At 43.8% G+C, this 15,932-nt stretch overlaps 2 protein-coding genes across 2 annotated transcripts; both read left to right on the forward strand.

The window, feature by feature from the left end:
- Positions 1-502: 502 nt before the first annotated feature.
- Positions 503-2,989, forward strand: LOC133885396 (uncharacterized). The gene is made up of 8 exons (XM_062325107.1): positions 503-923; positions 1,458-1,571; positions 1,655-1,723; positions 1,876-1,895; positions 1,978-2,030; positions 2,132-2,162; positions 2,244-2,325; positions 2,648-2,989. Exons 1-8 carry the CDS (start codon positions 722-724, stop codon positions 2,854-2,856), a joined length of 780 nt encoding a protein of 259 aa, XP_062181091.1. The 5' UTR covers positions 503-721; the 3' UTR covers positions 2,857-2,989.
- Positions 2,990-10,476: 7,487 nt separating this feature from the next.
- LOC133884653 (cyclin-dependent kinase D-1) lies at positions 10,477-15,920 on the forward strand. The gene is made up of 7 exons (XM_062324147.1): positions 10,477-10,803; positions 11,492-11,790; positions 11,853-11,961; positions 12,801-12,926; positions 14,496-14,731; positions 14,817-15,137; positions 15,283-15,920. Exons 1-7 carry the CDS (start codon positions 10,684-10,686, stop codon positions 15,344-15,346), a joined length of 1,275 nt encoding a protein of 424 aa, XP_062180131.1. The 5' UTR covers positions 10,477-10,683; the 3' UTR covers positions 15,347-15,920.
- Positions 15,921-15,932: the final 12 nt, after the last annotated feature.

Below are 15,932 nucleotides of genomic sequence, written 5' to 3' on the forward strand. Positions count from 1 at the left end.
GACTCACCCTACGAGTGGAAATGGACCTTGCTTATTGGTAGCTCCCAACTCGCAAACGGATTCCCAAAGATTTCAGGCACAGCTTTGATTCCCTCTTCATCCTTGAAAGCTAGTGTATTTGAAAGGAGAAAAAACAGCGTACCTTCAATAATTCGGTATCGTTGGCCGGCGACCTGAGCAGTAAGATTTTGGAAGAAGGTGATGTTGGGTGCGCGCAGGGAATATACGGCTGCTTGAGCTTCTCCAAACTTATCTCAGTTATTTCTTTCTCTTTTAAGTCACCTAAGTTTATGTAAGTTTGTAGCGTGTGTGCGGGCGCTCCATGTTACGGGATGCGCCTCAGAGTCATGTGGATGTTCATATCGTGCTATGTTTTTTTCTGTTCTCATACTCTTAATGAAAAAACGTGCTAAGTCGCGTTCTTGAAAAAAGATTTCCTCCAACGAATCATGCAACAGATATCTAGCATTTTTCAAATTCTAGGGCACTGACCAAATTCAGATTCAGTGATTCTAAACCAAGCCTGCCTCCTATTCGGGTCCGTCCAGCCGGCGCTCCCGCTCGATGACCACACGAACACACGCCTCATCCGGCCCTGCAACCCAGCCGCCTCGCCCAAACCGAACTCCAGACTCCGCTAGCACTCCACCGACGAGCTCAGATCAGAATCGCTTCTCCTCTCCTCGCGAAGCCGCAGGGAACGGAGCGCGTCGGGGTCGGGATGGACGGCGGCGAGTGCAAGTGCAACGACTACGGCGCCGCCGCCTACTGGGACGCCCGCTACACCTCCTCCGGCTCCCCCGCTTCGGGCGGGGGCGCCGGGTTCTTCGACTGGTACCAGACGTACCCGGCGCTGCGGCCGCTCCTCCGCGCCCGCGTCCCCGCCTTCTCCCGCGTCCTCATGGTCGGATGTGGCAACTCCCGTACGTCCTCCCTTCAGTGACATGCTATTACAATACTGTAGATTACTACTCATTGGCGTCACGGCCGAGCTGCCGATTCTGAGCTCTCGCCATGCGATTTTGTGCCGGTGATTGGTGTGTCGCAGTGCTGAAAGCTTGAACCCCCCCCCCCTACTGTTCTAAGCTCAAGCTAGCTCTACCTGCACCCCAAACTGTTAGTCTCTTAGAGAAGGTGAGCACTGCCTGCACTTTGTGGTGCCTCAAATCATTTGTATTACCATTTGCCCGTAAGAGCATTCTGATCTGGGATGGGCATGCTCAGTGCTCCTCTTTTTTAGGGCAAAGCTCAGTGCTCCTTTGACTCCCCTTCTTCGCTGAATTTTTATGTCAGGTGGTTTTATCCTACGTTCCTTCGAGCTATCAGTGTGGGTTCAAAATCTTAGGACACCGAAGCTATTCTGTAGTTTGGTTGAACGCTTTTTCTGTTACAATTTCGCGCGCTGATCATCAACTTTATGATGCTATTTGGTCTTGTTTTAATCTTGATTTGGGAAGTTTTGTCCGAGGACATGGTGAAGGACGGATACGAGGACATAGTAAACATAGACATTTCATCTGTGGTCATCGAGCAGATGAGAGAGAAACATTCGGACATTCCACAGCTAACATGTACTGTTTTGATGCTAATTTCATTTTCATAACTTACGTCCTCTATATGTTGTATATTTACTTGGTTTTCTTACTGTGTTAAGATATGCAGATGGATGTTAGGGATATGAGTTTCTTTGGTGATGAATCCTTCGATTGTGTCCTTGATAAAGGTAAATGTAAGCATTGCGCATACTCCAAAGCACATGAAAACTGAAATCGTTTCATATTTTAGTGCTCTTGAAATATTTAATCGAGCTACATCAAAATCAATATTTTTTTGCCACTTGATTTACGGGCTAGTTTGTTGAACCTTTCTCTTTAGGAACCCTGGATGCTATGATGGTAAGCACTCTCTACCAAGCGAACTACATAGCAGCTTTCTGATAAGGCATGTGTTGAGATTGGTATTGCTATAATGTTCCAGTGTGCTGATGATGCTCCCCATGGTGCTTCCAAAATGCTAGCAGAAGTGGCAAGGTTTTAAGACATGAAAGTTTCTTTACTCTTTGCATATCAATCAATCCCAACTGATGCATAAATGACCTGAATTTAACTATCTATGCTGTTTACTCGTGCAGGCTTATTAGGCCTCGTGGAATCTACTTGTTGGTACATCCTCTAAGCCCAAAAAATACTCTTTTACTGAATACTAATGAGATGATTAAATGAAGAGATATTGTCTTTTGGCAGATAACATATGGTGCTCCTAAGGAACGAGTGCCACTTTTGAACCAGACCGGATGCAGCTGGAATATTGCATTGTACATTATGCGTAAGTTTGAAACGCCCTCTCCAGCCAAAATAGGACTCTGCCCAAATATTTTCTTTCTTACTAGCTGCCCTCTTTTGTGACTAGTAACATGGTATCCTTGTTTCTGAGGATTGGCTTCATTAGATGGAAATGTTTAAGTGAAATTATTTTTTTATTTGCTTTCATTCTTCCTCTCAAAACTCAAGAAACATTTGAAAATCCAAAAGATACCCCCTGATGGCAATGAGCAATATTGAATGAAAAATATGGCGAAGGCATATGGATACCCTAATTTTGTTTTGTTATACAGACCTGACATCAGATCTATTATTTCTGTTCACAGCCACACCTGGATACCAGTCAAAAATGAGCAAAGGTGATCCACAGCCTACCATGGAGGAAGTTACACTCACAGAGGATGGTCAGCTACCACCTGACTATGTTCTTAAAGACCTAGAGTCGCATTTCATATATGTTTGTCACAAGTTGAATGCAGCGGACAGGGCTAATACCATAGATACTGATCCAGAGGAAACCATAAATGCAAAATAATTTTTTTTCATCCTTTAAGTTTCATTTTATTCTATGCTGGTGGAGTTCATGATCAGTGTACTAGCATAGCTGGTGCTCTAATTTGTGTCATCTGTTACCCTTGGTATGAAAAATACATTACGCCCATTCCATGCCATGCTGTGCGTGGAGAGCTATCAGTCCATGCTTAGTGTTTGTTCTAGAAATTTAGAAGATTTAAGAGACAGCTTACATGTGCTTTTATCCGCTATTGGGAATTAACAATGAATTCTTTGTGCCCTTAAAGCTAATACAATCAGGGTGCATATATGAAAGCTCATTTTTTTTACCTTGCACCTGAATTTTGGTTTGGAACTCCATTTATCCAGTGTGCAGAATGATGTGGCTATTGTAAATTGCAAGGCAAGATATGAGAACTCAGTTGCGTGGGTGCATTACATATTTGGGAGAATTCATCAGCGTAGGCTACTTTCGTGAACTTCTTGATATGGAGCATCTCAGTGTACATGCTTGATGCTTGTGTACCTAATGCTCACTGGACTGCCATGAACTCGTTTGCGGTCAGTTTGCGGTAGCAAATTCGATTTGAAAATCATGTAAATATCGGAATGAGAGTACATAACATTGGATGGAAAGTCTTCCACGTGCGACCACTCGTGCCCCCCTCCACGCCGTTTGGTTGGTGGCGATTCATCTAGATCATTGTCCCCAGCAATGGGAATGGTGGCGGCGGGCAGCAGTGGAGCTGGCCTGGCGAGCAGGTGGTGCTTCGGTTGTGAGAGGCAATGACATGTGGTGTGATGGGAGCGCAACGGCTGCCGCCTAGAAGCCATGGTTACATGTGGTCGGCGGTACAGGGAGGTCGAGGCGGAGATAGCCAAAGAGTGGGAAACACGTTAACAACGCCATATCTAAAAGCACATATGTCGCGAAAGCAGCATTCTTTGGTTCCATTTTCATAGAATTTTAAAGTAAAAAAAAAACAGGTAACCTTTTCAAGTCGATTGGCAAGGTCGCTGTATTGTGACTGAGCCTGTCTGCGTTTGAGCTTCCCTCAATGCAGGTGCTCACATGTGGTCTGAGATTAAATCCTTATACACGTTTACCCTTGAGATGAGAGTTCTGGTGGGTTGTAGGTATACACGTATACATGTTCAGTGGTATTACGTCTTAACAAGAGTACAGAGCCTTCCAATCTATCTCTAGCGTAATGGATGCGTACGTGTGTGTATGAGTATATATGGTGTGAGTGAGATGTACGTCAAGCCTTTCGATCTATCTGGGACACGCACGCTTGTGTATGTGTTTGTATGATGTGAATAGGCGTGCGTCGGTTGTGTGCGTCATATATGAGAAATTAAATTAAAATGTATCTTGGTTTATATATAATAAGTGATTGATAATAGTGTTTGGTTTGATGATTTTGAGATTGTATGGGTATGGTTATATGCTGCATTATGATCATAACTAAACAAAGTTGTAAAGAAAATAGAGTTAGCGTGTTTGTCTCCGAGTTCAGAAAAACTATACACGGCGGATGATTCGGCGTTCATATGTAGTACACGTTGGAGCATTTCAATGAAGAAGCGAAAATTGAAGTACATGTCGGATGATCTGGCGTTGGGCATCAGTGAATGCTGAAGCTTCTCTTGTAGGGAGGTTGCAAGCTGGTTCTGGCGGACTTGTATATGTTGGATGGTCCAGCGATGGGTATGGATACACGCTGAACTATTTCTTGCAGAGAGGATTTCAGGTGGCCTGGTATGCTGAGTTGAACATGCCTGATGGTCCGACGCTTAAGAGGAGTGAACACTGGATCATCGGGGGTTCACGATTTTTCAGAGATGTGTCATTTCTGCTGGGATTTTGATTTTGACTAACTTTTGATGGAGTTAAATGGTGTTAGAAGTACATGTTTGCTTGTCTCATGATAGGTCGTTGATTGAAAGGATCGAATAGCCCAAGAGGGGGGGGGGTGAATTAGGATATTAAATTTTTTCTTTTAATTAACTACCGCTTGACCAAATAAAACTTAAAAGAAACGCAAGTAAGGAATTTTAACTAGCACAAGATAGCTAACCAAGCAAGAATTAACTAAGAAAGACAATTCCTAAGAAGAACTTGCAATAATAACAAAGCTCAAAATAAGATGCAAGAAAGTAAAGAGTTGGAGAAGACAACACCGATTTTTTTCCGAGGTTTCGAGAAGTTGGCACTTCCCCCTAGTCCTCGTTGGAGCATCCACCAATGATGTCGCTCCCCCTTGAGTCACCAAGGCTCAAGTGCTCCCTCTTGATTACCCCTTCTCTATCTCCGGATTGGCGAGTATCAAACCAAGTACATCCTCTTTTTTCGGGGCTCCCACAATTCCTCCAAGAGCTCACCGAGAAATCCTCCGATCACCAAGACCGTCTAGGTGTTGCCAACCACCAAGAGTAACAAGCCTCAAGCTTCACTTGATAAAGACCAAACCTAGACAACAGCTAGATGCACACTTGTTACTCTTCAAGCACTCAAAGAAGTCCTTAATCCTTAACTAAGAACTTAGAATGGACACAAGTGCTCTCTCTCTTGCTTCTAAATGACACACCAAGTGTATGAGCTGCTACAGGGTCGCAAGAGCACCAGAGAGGTCCAAATGGGTGGGTATTTATAGGCTATGGATCGAAAATTAGCCGTTTCCTAACAACCCAGAATTTTTCTTAACGCCGGAAGGTCCGGTGCGAATAACACGCTTCACACCGGAATATCCGATGCTAATACTTCTGACAAAATAGCCGTTAACTGTTCCATTAGCCGTTAAAACTCCGGTGATTAATCCTGGCCAACAGCGGATCATCCGGTGCATTAAAATGGGCCAGATGATAGTTTACAACATCTCTGTAAAAATTCATCCGGTGATCATCTTTGCTACGCCGGACTATCCGGTGTATAGAAATTGTTCTGGACTTCAAGGCTTTCTATTTATCCGGTGATTTCACCTATCGAACCCCGGACTATCCGGCGTGGTCTTCAACAATTTTTCAAGTCAGAACTCTTAGGAATTTACTCCGGCGAACTCACTCTGACATCAGAGGATCATCCGGTGAACTGAAATTTTGCTGACTTTATCTATTTCAGAGCAATTTTGAGTTCTACCTTCGAGATTCGGAACCAATGATTTTCTGAGGTTAACCTAGTAATGGAAAGTCACAAGTGTGCATCGACTATGTCTAGACTCTCCTAAGTCAAGCTACAACTCTTAGCCCCTCTTTATAGTATGGTCAAAAGACTAAGATTAAAAAGAACCTATACTACTCTAAGTGTCCTTCATCTCTTTGTGACACTTAGATTTAGAAGATCCTTATCCTTCACGTTCCGATCCTTTGATTATCACATAACTTTTTAATGGGCAAGAGTGTAAAGTCACCATTGACAATTAAGTCTTTCTTTGTTCCTTAAAAGCTAAAATGTTAGTCACAATGATATGATTGTCATTAATCACCGAAACCCTTACCTTTTTCTTAGGGGCCTAGATGCTACATGGATGCAACTTAGTGATTGACAGCGGGAAGATCGGGGCTAAACGAGGAGCTTGGTGTTGGACGATCGAAGGAGTCGGGCGGAGTCAAGCGTGATCTCAGCTGTACATGTGAAGTTCAAGCAAGTCATAAGATGAAGGATGAAGACAACATGTTGACAAAGTCAGGCGAAAGGGATGCTGATGCAAGTAATAAGACAACCCGAGGGTTAGGAGTGGGAGAGATTTGTCGCTGGTCAAGATCGTAAGATGGAGTACACGTATCATCATCAAGATGCTTGCATAAGATGTATGCAAGTGACTATGAGTCACGCTTTGAGAAGTGTGTAAGGCGGTTTCTCGGTTTGGCCGTAGAAACGGTGAGATGATGGAATGCACATGATATCATCACGAAGCTTGCATTGAGACGAAATTAAGTCATGAAGGTGCCATAACCATCTAATGAACGGAGAAAAAATAGGACAAAACTACCCTTGACGGTATGTGGAAGTGTATTGTAAGGGGAAAACAGTTTAGAGACATGATTGTCTAAGGGTTAAGCAAGTCCCTTTGGTCTATAAATAGAGGGGTGTGGCTGGTAGAAACACAAGAGACTTGGAGAGACTTTGAGAGCTTTTCACTTATGTTGTGTGGAGAGAAAGGAATGTTTAGCCTATGTTTATGTGAGAGTTTTTATGAGAAAAATACTTTGTAATCTGTCAAAAGAGAGCGTTCCTCTAAACTTAATGAAGAGAGTGTATTTGCATATGCTTTGGTTCTTCTTTTAGTCTCATGCTTCTAAATATCGTATTTTCGTGCAAGTTCTTAGTGTTTTTTTTTTGTTGATTTTCGTTTTTCTTGAAAGCTGCTCCTTTTGTATCGTGTAAGATGTGTTTTTCTTATTGATAAAGGGTTAATCATCTCATATATATTGGTCTTGAACCATTCCAATACTCTAGATCCATCAACTTGAAGAATCTCTTCTTCCGACTAGTTCTCTTGTGTTTAGGCGTCTTTCTTCAAGTTGCTTGATTTATTGTGCTATGACTTCTGATATGGCTTTAACCGGAACCTAGTGTTCACTTTGATCTAAGAGGAACATTGGTTTTGGAAGTCTTGAAATTTGTTCTTGTCTCTCTTTCTTCCGCAAGTGGTTTTAAGGTGTGTTGGGTTCAAAGATAGGAGAAGATTATTAATTTCGAAAGAAATTTATTAAGATGTCTATTCACCCCCGCTCTAGTCGCCTATCTTAGTTCTACAATGTACCCATAAAAAAACATGTAACCTTTTTCTTGGCCAAAGTAGAGTTCTTATATGTTACTCATCCTTTTTACTCCAATTTCAAACGGTCCCAGTTAAACCTGTCTAGATAGATACAACCAACTAAACACTCTTCTTTTCAACAAATATAACACCGCTTAGAGCATCTTCAGGAGAATACCGATAAGCCGTTCCCAATAAGTTGTTATTGGGGGAGCCATAATAACATTTTTAGCATTATTGGGGGAGCTGCTTCAGCAGACTACTAATAATCCTCTCCCCTAATATTTTATTTCCTTCTATTTTTCTTCCCTTGTGCATATGAACTCTATTTTAACACCATTTTCACAGGGGCATTCGCTTTTTTACCACTGGTGACCCCTGGTGGCATTCCATTTGCCACTCTACCCCACATGCATAGACTCAGGACGACCTGTATGTCATCCTCAGCAGCAATTCCCATTTCCTTAGGGTTGCAACTGAGCAATTATCCAATCATAATAATTCAAACTATTATGTTTCAAACACACACAATTCAACAACATTTCAAATCCATAATTTTTCAAATTAAAATTCAAACTTAATTTGCCCAAGAATTGAACCAAATCATGCCATATATCATCCCAAATAGTTCATCATCATACCAAATAATTCATCATCATACCACATAGTTTATCCAAAAGCAAAAGATCATACAAATACAAATTTCATCCCAATTTCTCAAACATAGAGCATTACACACTCCCACTCCCACTGGCCATAAAGTTCCCATTACCTCTCATGTTCCCGCCTATCCACCGTCTAAGTGCTCCTCAATACGCTTCCAATAAGGGTTACTGTTTTGATCAGTTCCAGTGATTACATCAAGGCTTACACTCTCCCGTGCCCTGACTAAGGTCTCATCCTCTTGTGTTGAGTAATTGGTCGCCATTGCCTATTTATTCTTTGCAGGAGGATTAGGAATCTTAATGAGATTTTCGTCTAAATTTTCATATGGCATATGACGGAGATGTCATCTCTGCCAATGACCTAGTTCACCATATTGACAAAGGAGTCAACACCAAGCGCCGATTGACCACTAAATTGTATACATCCATTGAACTATACAAAACTACACCAATTTCTATCTAAATTTTTGAAACGGGCGAGGGACCCAGGAGGTGCTGCTCCACGCCGCCGGTGGACTGCAGCTCCTCTATTGTGATAGGGAGCGCGTGCCGGCCTCAGCGGTGTCGCGGCTGCCCCGATGGCGCGGGAGGCAAGGGGACGATGACGGGAGGTGGCGGGAGAGCCATGGGGGGCTCCATCTGAGCTGGGGGGGGGGGGGGTTGTCGGTGACATGGGAACCAGGGGTCCTTGAGTCTTGAGGCCAGGACAGCAGAATGCCACGTGACGCCATCCCTCGAGGACCATCTCCTCGAGGGCCGAGAAGAGCCAGTTCCGGGAGGGGTGCTCGGGGTCATGAACAGTGGTCCCCGAGCACCCAGGGTTCCCTGAGGACCCAAGAAAAGACAGTTCCGGGAGGGGTGCTCGGGGCCATGAACAGTGGTCCTCGAGTACCCAGAGTTCTCTGAGGACCCGAGAAGAGCCAGTTCCGGGAGGGGTACTCGGGGCCATGAACAGTTGGCCCCCGAGCACCCGTAGTTCTCCGAGGACCTGAGAAGCCCTTTGCCCGTGGACCCCACAAAGGCTCCACGGTGAGGTGTCAATCGGTGGGAGGCCCGATGCTGCATTTAAGAGGGAGCGTGGCCGGTCACATCCAACCACTCCCCCACGCCTGTTGTATTGAGTACGTCAGTCCCTGCCACCGCCTGGCAGGAAGTCTTGGAGACATTTAATGCGACGGGTCCCATCGCACGTCACATTGCAGGGCTCATAAAGGAAACGGCTTGGAGATATCGTCGCTGGGCTCGAGGTGTATCGCCTGCCCCCTGTTGTGTCAGATCTGCTCTGACCGAGCGGGCATGCGGGGCAATTCAGCGGCTGCCCGGTGGGCCCCCCTGCACCTGCTAAAGTTGGGCGTAATGGGCGACGGGACCGACCGAAGGCGCATTTTCAACCCCTGTAACGTCAAACTGTAGCCCCATACTATTGCTTTCCATTTATGGCATACGGGGACCCGTGCCCCCGTTCTGGGCACGCCGAGCCTCCCCCCGATAGGATAAAAGGGGGGAGGGAGCACTTCGGAGGAAGAGAGGCTAACTTAGAACTGATTGGAGCTCACATTCGGACAAGTTCAGAGAGACCGGTATTTGAAGATCGGAGCTCAAGACTTAGACAAAAAACCTTGTAACACAGAGATCCAGAGAAAGACATTCCAAAAACATTAATAGCACATCATACACACATGAGTAGGGTATTATACTCTGTACGGTCCGAACCTGTCTAAAGTCCCTTGTGCATTTACTCTTACTAGCCGACGATCATCCGTCCCGCTCAGATCTCATACATTCGCATTAAATTCACGTACGAGGTAGATCCAGAATCAGCCCCGATCGAATCTCAAAAGGGGTCCCTCAGGATCCCTACTTGCGGTGTTCATCCACTGACAGGGGGTGACGGCCAACCGAAGGGGTGCAAGTCGGGGCGGAGAGAGGAGGCGGACGGGTTGGAATGTTCACCCGTCAAAATTTCCGAGTTATTGAGAAAGGGGCTGGTTTTTTTGGAAAAAAAAAAGAATTGAGGGGCTTTTGATAGTCTATTAGAGATGCTTTTAGTCTGCTTCTTCGTAACCAATATATTAACCTATGCGAGCAAGAGTAGTACCGACAATCAATAGCACGTTGAATAAACAGTCCTTCCGTTTGAACGGAACGCAGCCGCCTCGTGGCCCGAACGCCCGTCGAACGGTCGAAACGAAAGGAGGAAAGGAAGAGCCGAATCAATAAAGTGAGCGGAAACCAAAAATCAATTCTTCCTCGGTGCCGAACGCCGAACGGCAGCGCAGCCTAAAGCCCGAACCAGCTCGCACCGCGTCCACACCTGCCCCACCCAAGCGCGCTCCCCCTCTCCCGCGCCCTCTCGCCTCCCCGCCCGGACGCGCTGCCGCCTCTCCTGCGGGGAGGTGAAGGCGTCGGAGGGTCCGCCCCATGGCGAGCGGCGGCGGGGACGACGACGCGGGCGTGAAGCGCGTGGCGGACCGCTACCTGAAGCGCGAGGTCCTCGGCGAGGGCACGTACGGCGTTGTCTTCAAGGCCACCGACACCAAGGTCCCCCTCCCTCTCCTAAACCCTCCTCGTCCCCGGCTGATCTGCGAGCGGCCGTCGAGAAACGAAAATTCGAGCTTGGTTTGTTCGATCCATATGCTCGGTGCGGGGGCGGGTGCTCCTGCGATTGAGCTTAGGGGATTAGAGGTTTTTGGCCGCGGTAGCTCCTAAATTGGCGTTGCTGAATTGGTTGGGGTTCGCTGTGGATTGGCTGTGGTGGTTGTACTGCGGAGGAAGGCCAGGCTGGGCTCCCCACAATGCGTGATGAGCCCTCATGAGAACAGAATTTGCCTGGGTTGTTCAGCTACTCGTTGATTGAGCTGGCGGTGCTGATACTGCGATGGGTTTTGAGCTTTCGTACTGGTTTTGGCATCTCTGCTGTAGTGAGCCTGCAGGTTATCCCATTTGATGGGATGGTGACAGATAGGAGGTTGTCTTGGTCCATCCCTGGGGTAGCAAGATTGATTTGTTTTGGGCTCGTGTATTTCTGTTTTATCGGGTTCTAGAGTGACAATAGTTGTGGGGTGTGTTCTCAGCGCTCTTAAAATAATTTTACGAAGTAGTGCTTGAGAATTTAGCTTCACCACGGTTTATTCCTCCTGCTGTTGATGATGCTCATTCAGTTTTTGTAGTGGTACTTGGTTCTCTTTGAGCTATTGTTTATGAGTTGTTTCATTCTGTTCCTTTTCAGACTGGGAACACAGTCGCGATCAAGAAAATTAGGCTAGGGAAGTACAAGGAAGGTGTGAACTTCACGGCATTGAGGGAAATTAAGCTGCTCAAGGAACTGAAAGATCCTAATATTATAGAGCTAATTGATTGTTTCCCTTACAAGGGAAACTTGCACCTTGTATTTGAGTTTATGGAGACTGACTTGGAAGCTGTCATACGAGATAGGAACATTGTATTATCTCCAGCTGACACAAAATCATACGTTCAGGTGATGTTGAAAGGTCTAGCTTTCTGCCATAAGAAATGGGTGCTACACAGGTACATACTGTCTTGCTAACTTTTCTTTTAAAGAAAACAATCTTTGACAAACTGTGCTGCAGGGATATGAAACCAAATAATTTACTCATCGGAATTGATGGGCAGCTCAAGCTTGCTGACTTTGGTCTGGCACGCATATTCGGGAGTCCAGGAAGGAACTTCACTCACCAGGTTCTCTTTGATAGACTTATGTATATATGCATTCAGTTGATTGTGCCCTGAACCCCTAGAAGCTGGTCGCAGAAACAAGGTGCTCTGAGAGCACCTTGCTGTATCATTATCGTTTCTTATGCGGTGTATTTCTTTGAGCCTTATGGATATTTCTGGTTATGGCTAAATTGGCTACGATTTTTCTTTTATCCAAGAAGAAACATGACACATGCTTGCCAATATTTGTTATCTTATGTAATTGTTTTACTTGCAAGAAAAGTAATATTTGGAACGGTGCCAGGTAGGTAAATTCATTCTAGCTTTTTTGCTTCGTTTAGTAACTTAGTTTGGAGCTCTACTTTTGCCCTTTCGGTAGCAATTGTCTGCTAAATCTGAATGATACAATACCTTAAACCAGCAAGGTAGCCTTCTAACTGCTGACTCTAATGTCGGATAGAACAAAATGTGTAAGTGTGAGGAAGATATTATGGTATTTCCAGAATATCCCAGTCGATATGTACTTCATACATGACCTTTCAGATTGCTGTTTGCCTTGCATGATCCAGTTAGAAAAAAAAATGCTAAAAAATTGGGAAGTAAAACCAGAGTCACCATTGCTGATTAGGAAAGATGCTAAATATATTATAGATTTATGGAGGACAGTTTCTGACATAGTCACCGTTGCTGATTTCCATTTGAATATTATATCTTGCCTGGAAGTTCTGCTAATCATAGTTCCTGTTCAGCAGCATTAAATATTATGCAGTCAAGGACCATCTCTAGTTCCATAAGCTTAGCAGCTACCACAATGTGGTTTACCGCAACATGACTTGAATTTTAACTGTTTTCTCCACATGTAGGTCTTTGCCCGATGGTACAGAGCACCCGAATTATTATTTGGCTCGAAGCAGTATGGATCTGCAGTAGATATTTGGGCTGCTGGATGTATTTTTGCTGAACTGCTTCTTCGACGACCCTTTCTCCAGGTTTAACAGCCTCTTAGTTTTTCTATAAAATGAATTTGGTTGTTCATTTTTATTTTGTTTAAGACTAAGAAATGTTTGTGTGCTCAGAACTTAATATGTCTTTGGCTAAGTTCATTGTTCATTACTTCATCGATGATTTGATAACCGCACATCTCGGCTTGACTTATACCTCAGACTATCATTTTCATAGCAAGACCATACTGTTATTCAACAGGAAAACCTAGAAAACAGTCTGGCCCTGGTGAGTTGATAGGACAGATCCCACAATCAGCCTGCTTTGAACTGCTATGGGATTAAATTGGACAAAACACTAGGAGAGCATAAAAGTTGCCTCTGTGAGGGTCAAAACTTTGACTGCAGGTTGTGTAAAATGGGAAGTTAATTGCACCTAGCCACAAAATCATAGCATCATTATGCTAGAAACGAATTATAGCAACCTGATATAGGTAGCTTCGCTTGTACTAAGCCTGGTTCTAATTTTTGTTCACCCATTATTTGCATACATTATGTACGGGTACAATTACTTAGAATATAAGCCTTCATGAAACGGTCATTTTAGTCTTAGCTGGTCAATATCTGCTATGGTTTTGATTACTGTGAGTTCTACAGAAATGGCCAGCACTAGGCTATACTCAATATAAATCTGTCTTCTTTTTCTGTCACAAAGTATTAAAAGCTAAAAGAAAATTCTATGTGGATTTTGGTTTCTTGAAAAACTGTTTCATTGTTTTCTTGTTTGCCTCCTTCCTATGTTTTGAACCAAATATGTTATTTGAAAGTGTGTACATGAAGGACTATTGCAACACTTCAAACTTTGGCATGTGTAGACAGTCCTTCAATGTTAAAAAGTAGCACTAAAATCTACCATCTTTTCTTATTCTGAATTTTTTAAATTATTGTCAGATTTGTCATCTTTAGTTATCACTGGGGTGCTGTTTCTTCACTGTATTTGCATTTTCTATGTTTTCCGGAAGCTGGATTACTGCAGCATGTGCTCGTGGGCCTTAATGTTACCGTAGAACTAGTGCATGTTATTCCTGCTCTCCATTCTTGTATTTGGTTGTATGCAAATGTGTGCAAAGTTTCATTATTCAGCAACAGAGATTAGAGTAGGGTGCCTAACTTGTTCTAGCCAACAAAGGGGAAAAGAATAAGGGTTTTTAGTTTAGCAAAACTTTACTGTTGTGATTACTGGGTGCTTGTAACATTTAAAATTAAGTTTGTACTTGATTACTGGTTATCATTCTGCTTGTAATGTAGAATTTTATGGACTCAATCCGACGTTTAAAAAGAAAAGAAGGCATCTGTGAGGCCTAGATAACATGAATGTTCTAGTGCTTTTGATCATGTGCATAGTTCTGTTTCAATCAATTTAAATGATCAAGCATTTTATTAACACCAGTTGTGTAGTCTATTTTCCTTGTCTTGCTGCAGGCCGTCTCACTCATTAAGTTAAATGTTGAGACTGATACTATTTTGAAGTCAATGAGTAGAAATTCCATTTTGGTAGAGACAATTCAAGGCTTTAAGTTTAAGGGACACCTGAGTCACTAAAAGTTGATGTTGCAGGGCACTAGCGACATTGATCAACTTGGGAAGATATTTGCGGCATTTGGCACTCCAAAGTCTTCTCAATGGCCAGACATGGTTTATCTTCCAGATTATGTTGAGTATCAATTTGTCGCTGCACCCTCTCTTCGTTCATTGTTTCCGATGGCCAGCGATGATGCTTTGGATCTTCTGTCAAAAATGTTTACATATGACCCGAAAGCAAGAATCACTGCTCAGCAAGCTCTAGAACACAGGTACAGCAATGTGACTGATTGGAAACACAAGTTCTGTTCTCTTGCTTGCATGCATGACAAAACTATGTTTATGTTTCCTGTTAAGGTACTTTTCATCAGTACCAGCTCCAACAAAACCGTCACAGCTTCCAAGGCCACCGCCGAAGGGAGATTCAGGGAATAACAAGATACCAGACCTGAACCTGCAGGAAGGTCCTGTGGTGCTATCCCCGCCAAGAAAGTTACGCAGGGTGACAGTGCATGATGGGATGGAAGGTAATATGCACCGGGCAGATAAATGGGAAGAGCATCCTTCCGGGGCTAGGCACAATGATGACATGTCCAGTCAAAGTGCTAGAATACCAATGTCGGTTGATGTTGGAGCTGTGTTTGGCACACGACCAGCTCCTAGACCAACGTTAAACAGGTAAACAGCACTAGCCTTGCTGAATGAAACTTGTGTCAATGTTTATACGAGCAATGCAGCTGTACTTAATGCATTTTAGATTTTGTGTACTTAGCTCTCTTGTTGTGGAAATAATAATTGAACATGTCAACCTCCTGTTTTGCAGCGCTGATAAGTCTCGTTTAAAACGGAAACTTGATATGGATCCAGAATTTGGATACGCAGAGTAAAAGAAACAAGTTTACATGCTCCATTCTTTTCTTACTGGCATGTTGATTTCTAAACTATTCTTTGGGAGACAGTTCCACTATTTACCAGCAAAAGAGTATTGGGTTGGAAGTCATAAACTGCTCCGAAGGATGCTAACACAGTCGACTGAGCTGTTATCGGTTAACTGCACAGCCGTCTCGTGAAGGGGATATGATGCCAATTTACACTGAGTCGTGCACAGGCCATTATACCTAGCCGAATTCCACAAGGAAGGCTCCCAAACCTGTATGCTTTTATGGGGTGCATGAGCTGGGGATGTGTGATTTATGAGATACATGAGTTTGCTCCTGTTAGAATGTATGTGTTTGCAAGGATTGCCGGAGTATTTGGTCCCCAATTCTCTGTGGTTTCGATTCCGATTTTTTTCGTTGTGTGGACACTGAGCTTTGAGCATTTTTCAGTCGGACGTCTTAGGTACAGTGAATTTTGTTGTAACTAAGATCAGCTTATATTGTTTGACATGTCTTCCTGTGAGATGATAAAGCAATGCATGACGAAAAAGGGAAAAATAAAAATATTTTTGATTTTCTGTCCTGTAGTTGCATT

This window comes from Phragmites australis, chromosome 11, assembly GCF_958298935.1.
Source record: "Phragmites australis chromosome 11, lpPhrAust1.1, whole genome shotgun sequence".
NCBI classification, from domain to species: Eukaryota; Viridiplantae; Streptophyta; class Magnoliopsida; order Poales; family Poaceae; genus Phragmites; species Phragmites australis.